Source organism: Myotis brandtii, unplaced genomic scaffold (assembly GCF_000412655.1).
Source record: "Myotis brandtii unplaced genomic scaffold, ASM41265v1 scaffold529, whole genome shotgun sequence".
Classification (NCBI taxonomy): domain Eukaryota; kingdom Metazoa; phylum Chordata; class Mammalia; order Chiroptera; family Vespertilionidae; genus Myotis; species Myotis brandtii.
This window is the reverse complement of record NW_005369934.1, coordinates 1,569,148-1,575,272: the sequence shown is the minus strand read 5'-3', so window position 1 is coordinate 1,575,272 and position 6,125 is coordinate 1,569,148. Positions and strand designations below refer to the sequence as shown.

At 41.9% G+C, this 6,125-nt stretch overlaps 1 protein-coding gene across 3 annotated transcripts in view; it reads right to left on the bottom strand.

Annotated features, from left to right (window-relative positions):
* Window positions 1–6,125, bottom strand: part of TFEC (transcription factor EC) — an 82,131-nt gene that overhangs the window by 7,147 nt on the left and 68,859 nt on the right. For all 3 annotated transcript variants that reach the window (XM_005877707.2, XM_014548947.1, XM_005877711.2), the window contains one exon: window positions 5,855–5,930. In XM_005877707.2, coding sequence (XP_005877769.1) covers window positions 5,855–5,930 — 76 coding nt within the window. The remainder of the gene's footprint in view (window positions 1–5,854; window positions 5,931–6,125) is intronic.

Genomic DNA, 6,125 nt, shown 5'->3' with positions numbered 1-6,125 from the left:
ATCGACCCTGCCTTGAGTGTGACAGGGGGCAGTGCCCCAACCCCCCAATCGGCCCTACCCTGAGCGTGACTAGGGGTGGCATCGCAACCTCCCGATACGCCCTGCTTTGTGCATGACAGGGGGCGGCGCCCCAACTCCCCAATCGGCCCTGCTCTGAGCCCGCCCAGGGGCTGCACCTAGGGATTGGGCCTGCCCTCTGCCACCCGGGAGCAGGCCTAAGCCAGCAGGTCGTTATCTCCCGAGGGGTCCCAGACTGCGAGAGGGCACAGGCTGGGCTGGGGGAACCCCCTCCCCCCGCCCCCCGAGTGCACAAATTTTTGTGCACCGGGCCTCTAGTCCTATATAATAAAAGGCCAGCCACCATAAGCTTAACAACCGTAACGACCAGAGACCAGAATGGCCCTGCCCCCAAGCAAGTGGTTAGGGGCAATCAGGCAGGCAGGCAGAGTAGTTTGGGGTGATCAGGTAGGCAGACCAGTGATTAGGGGTGATCAGGTAGGCAGACAGACCCTCGCCGGGCTGGCCCCACCACCCAGCAAGCAGTTAGGAGTGATCAGGTAGGCAGGCAGGTGGTTAGGGATGATCAGGTAGGCAGATGAACAGTTAGGGGCAATCAGGTAGGCAGATGGCCCCCAAGCAAGCGGTTAGGGGTGATCAGGCAGGCAGGCAGAGTGGTTTGGGGTGATTAGGTAGGCAGACCAGTGGTTAGGGGTGATCAGGTAGGCAGGCAAGAGGTTAGGGGTGATCAGGTAGGCTGACCAGTGGTTAGGGGCGATCAGGTAGGCAGACAACCCCTCACAGGGCTGGCCCCACCCCCCAGCAAGAAGTTAGGGGTGACCAGGTAGGCAGGCAAGTGGTTAGGGGCAATCAGGTAGGCAGACAGCCCCTCACAGTGCTGGCCCCACCCCCCAGCAAAGAAAGAGGGAGGCTCAGGCCACCGGCAGCAACTCTGTGGCAGGTGTGCGGCCGGCCAGTGATCGCCCTGCAGAGGGAGGCCCAGGCCAGCCAAGCTATTGCACCCCATGCCTGTTGACTGCAGAGGGAGGCCACCAGTGGCAGGGGAGAGGGGCCAGCACTGCACAGATGACAAGCAGTGGCAGCAGCAGGGGTGGGGCCAGCTGCCTGCAGCCAGGGGAAGGAAAGCCCCGATAGGCCCTATTCTCAAGGCCAGGCCTAGGGACCATACCTGAGGGGTCCCAGATTGTGAGAGGGTGCAGACTGGACTGAGGGACCCCCCAAGTGCATGAATTTCATGCACCAGGCCTCTAGTCTATATATATATGTCTAAGCGACCTTTTGACCGTTTGACCATTCGACTGGTAGCTATGATGTGAACTGACAACTAGGGGGCAGACACTCAATGCACAGACTGGAAACATGGAACAGACTGATGAATCTCAGAGGGAAGGGGGAAGGGGGGGTGGGAAGAGATTAACCAAAGATTTTGTATGCACACTAGAGGCCTGGTGCATGGATTCATGCAACAGTGGGGTCCCTCAGCCTAGCCTACAGTGATCGGGCCAAAACTGGCAGTCTGACATCCCCCAAGTACAAGGGACCCCACCAGTGCATGAATCTGTGCACTAGGACTCTAGTTCATATATAAAAGCAGGAAAATGTTATGACTCTAGAGAAAAAGAAAACAGTTTCATAAAAAATAAACCACTATAATTGGTTTTTCAAATTAAAGGGTAGAAAAAATAAAAATTTTATGGTATCATTAGAATAATTTATGTTTTGATAATATTTTCTATTTTTACTAATATGACTTTTTTGCATCTGAAGTTTTTCTTTTTTTATTATCTTAACTTTTACATATGTCTCTTTTTTCCCCAATTGACCCCCTCCCCCAACCATCCCCACCCTGAGCAAACCCCCTACCCCTGCCCCAGTGCCTGTGTCCATTGGTCATGCTAATATGCATGTATACAAGTCCTTTGGTTGCTCTCTAACCACCCCCCACCTCACCTGCCATTTGTCTCTGGATCTATTTTTGTTCATCAAATTATGTTGATCATTATATCCCACATATGAGTGAGATCATGTGATATTATATTTCTCCGACTGGCTTATTTCACTTAGGTTCCTTCTTTTTTACAGCAGCGTAGTATTCCATTGTGTAGATGTACCACAGTTTTCTAATCCACTCATCTTCTGATGGGCACTTAGTCTGTTTCCAAATCTTAGCTATTGTAAATTGTGCTGCTATGAACAGAGGGGTGCATATATCCTTTCTGATTGATGTTTCTAGTTTCTTGGGATATAGTCCTACAAATGGGATTACTGGCTCAAATGGAAGTTCCATTTTTAACTTTTTGAGGAAACTCCATACTGTCTTCCACAGTGGCTGCACCAGTCTGCATTCCCACCAGCAGTGCATGAGGGTTTCTTTTTCTCCACATCCTCGCCAGCACTTGTTGTTTGTTGATTTGTTGATGATAGCCATTCTGACAGGTGTGAGCTGGTACCTTATTGTTGTTTTGATTTGCATCTCTCGGATGATTAGTGACTGTGAGAATGTTTTCATGTCTCTGGGCCTTCTGTATGTCCTTTTTTGAAAAATGTCTACTTAGGTCCTTTGCCCATTTTTTGATTGGATCATTTATCCTCCTTTTGTTAAGTTGTATGAGTTCCCTGTAAATTTTGGAGATTAAATCCTTATCTGAAATAGCATTGGCAAATATGTTCTCCCATGTGATGGGCTTTCTTATTGTTTTGTTGATGATTTCTTTTGCTCTGTAGAAGCTTTTTATTTTTGTGCAGTCCCATTTGTTTATTTTCTCCTTAGTCTCCATTGCCCTAGGAGCTGTGTCAGTAAATATATTGCTTCGACATATGTCTGCTATTTCGCTGCCTATGGAATCTCGTAGGATGTTTATGGTTTCCCATCTTACATTTAAGTCCTTTATCATTTTGAGTTTATTTTTGTGTATGGTGTAAGTCGGTGATCTAGTTTCATTTTTTTGCATGTATCTGACCAAATTTCCCAACACCATTTATTGAAGAGACTGTCTTGGCTCCATTGTATGTTCATGCCTCCTTTGTCAAATATTAATTGGGCATAGTGGTTTGGGTCAATTTCTGGGTTCTCTATTCTATTCCATTGGTCTATATGTCTGTTCTTGTGCCAGTACCAGGCAGTTTTGAGAACCGTGTCTTGGTAATATAGCTTGATATCTGGTATTGTGATCCCTCCAACTTTATTCTTCTTTCTCAGGATTGCTGTCTAATTTGACTTTTTTTGTAAATACGATTCATAAAAAGCACATATAAAGCAGTCCACAATCACACACCTGTAGAAGCTCTTCACATTTTGTGTTTGTTAGTTTCATTTGGGTTTATTTTTTACCAATGGTCAGAAGATTGATATCCCCTCATTGTTGTTGTATTTTTATTTATTTTTTTCAACCTATATGTCTTAACTACAGCTATTCACTGTATTACTTCTATTTCTAACCTTACTATTTTGACCTAACAAAGAAATAAAAATTTCTGAATGTATTTGACACATAGAAATGGCAACTTCAGAGATTTGAAAATGTCTTTAGATTTTTAGCCTTGATTTCTTAAGCCAACCCATAAGTTTTTCCTAATCATAACTGAAAGGGTCCTCATTGGTCAAGTACTTCACAGCTCCTGCTATTTGACCAAGAGCACATGGTGTTCAGAAGATGAGCCCCAGGTCTCTTCATTCAATTCAGTAATCTTTCTGCAAATCTGTGACTTCCCCGCTTTTTCAAATGCATCTGCCATAAGAAATATTTTTTCTAAATTGACTCAGTGCATAAAATTATGACGTGTTTCACGAGTTATTACTATCCTCCTTTGGTGCAATAGGTAATACTTTTGATAGTTTCAATGCCATTCTTCCTTCTTTGTTAAAAAATGCTGGATCTGTCCCATTTGATTGATTTCATGATCCATGTTTTTAAATTTTTTTTAAAAAGTATTTTTTGTTAATCCTCTGATAAGGGGTTAATTTCCAAAATATATAAAGTACTCATATAACTCAACAAAAGGAAGACAAACAAACCAATTTTTAAGAAATGAGCAGAATATCTTCATAGACACTTTAATATCGTCATTTTAACAATATTAATTCTTCCAATCCATGAACATAATATTATACTGTTCAGAACACTCAATACAGTGCACAACAGTATTTGTCTATTTAAATAGCCTCTAATGGAAATAGCTCGCTCCTCTTTCTGTGATTGGATGGCTTCATATATTTAAAAGTTTTCCCTTGCCCAACTGTCATGGCGCAGTGGTTGAGCATCAACCTATGAACCAGAGGTCACAGTTCAATTTCCAGTCAGGGCACATGCTCAGGTTGTAGGCTCCATCCCCACTGAGGGGCATGCAGGAGGCAGCCAATCAATGTTTTTCTGTCATCATTGATGTTTCTATCTCTCTTTCCTTCTCCTTTCCTCTCTGAAATCAATAAAAATATTTTTAAATAATAAATAAATAAAAATAAGTTTACTATGCATTTTAGTACAGTTCCTGAAGGAAATAAAAATTAAAACATATATTCAAATAAAAAGGCCTTTGATTTACATAAAATAATTTGTAAACATATGTGCATTTATATTTTCAGTGTTAAAAAATTTCTATCAGGAAAACGTTTACTCTTCCTACTAATAAGAAGAGCCCTGCCCCCTCCTGTAGCTCTCTACCGCCCACTTGTAGCTCGCTGCCCCACCCTCTTGCTGATCCGTGACCTGGTCATTACACAATTGGTCGTTATGCTTCACTGCGTAATGACCATTTGCATATTACATCTTTATTATATAGGACTAGAGGCCCATGCACGAAATTTCATGCACTGCAAGGTGGGGGGTCCCTCATCCCAGCCTGCCCCCTCTCATAGTCTGGGAGCCCTCAGGGGATGTCCTACTGATGGGCAGTCTGGCCACAGAGGCTCGGAGCAGGCGCCCCATGTGTGTGTGTGTGTGTGTGTGTTTCCCCGCTGGGGGCCTGCCCCCAGCTGCCAGCGAAGGCTCAGAGCAGATGCCCCTCTGTGTTGATCTCTTAGGCTCCTGGCCACACCTGCATGTTGTTCTATCAGGCTTGGGGCTGTGCCCGGCCACTCCTCCTGAGCTGTTCGTGACCGTTATGGAGTCCTGGCCTCATTTGCATATTACTTCATATATATATATATAGCCAGCATTTGGAGAGGCCAGTTCTCAGTTTGAATGAAACATTTTTCAAGTTATTATTGATGCTACAGATCATTTTTTTATGTTTTTGGGGAAACATTCAACATTCTAAATTGATACTTTAATTAATCAACTATTTGTTGAAATGCAAAATCTCAAACATCTGTTTAACTGACTTTGTATGATTCCAAAACTTGAATAAACATTTCATTACGATAATCAATTAGTGGTTGGCATCAGTCAACATGTTTTTTATAATATAATTCTATTTTTTTACTTGCATGTCTCTAGAAACATGGAACCTCTGAAAATCCACAATGCAATTTTCATGTACACATAAATCTTACTTTGGAAAAATTGTTATAACCATAAATTGAGTATAGATAGCAGTCAGTATCATGGACAGCCTCTGATGTTAAATTTGTTAATATTGGTGTCACACAGAAAGACCCACATAATCTGAGGAGACTAATTTACTTATTTTTTATAGCTCAAAAGGACAACTGTTAGTAACAACCTTGATGACAATCAGCCTTGAATAGATATTTTAAAATGAGACCAGAAGTAGCCTAATCTTTACCATAAGCTGCTTAATTTCCTAGTCATTAGTCCTCCTCTACCCTCTTCCCTCCCACCCATTTTGGGGGGTAGTAAAACCATAACATTATTATAGAAATGATTGTTGAACTCACGGGTCATTAGTCTTTGGAATAAGAGTGCCAAGCTCCTTGATTCTGTAATTAATATTATACCTTCTTCTTCTTTCAACTATTAAAACAAAATTATTTATTGTTCTCATTAAAATACAATTCACTTTTCTTAATAATTTTTAAAAACAATAAATGAAAGTTTCCATTTAGTTAAAAGAATATTTCTTAGAAATAAAATAAAAATTTAAATATATTTTATTCTGAAAGTGAAAATAACAATAGTAGAATTATATTTCTATTATACAATGTTTTA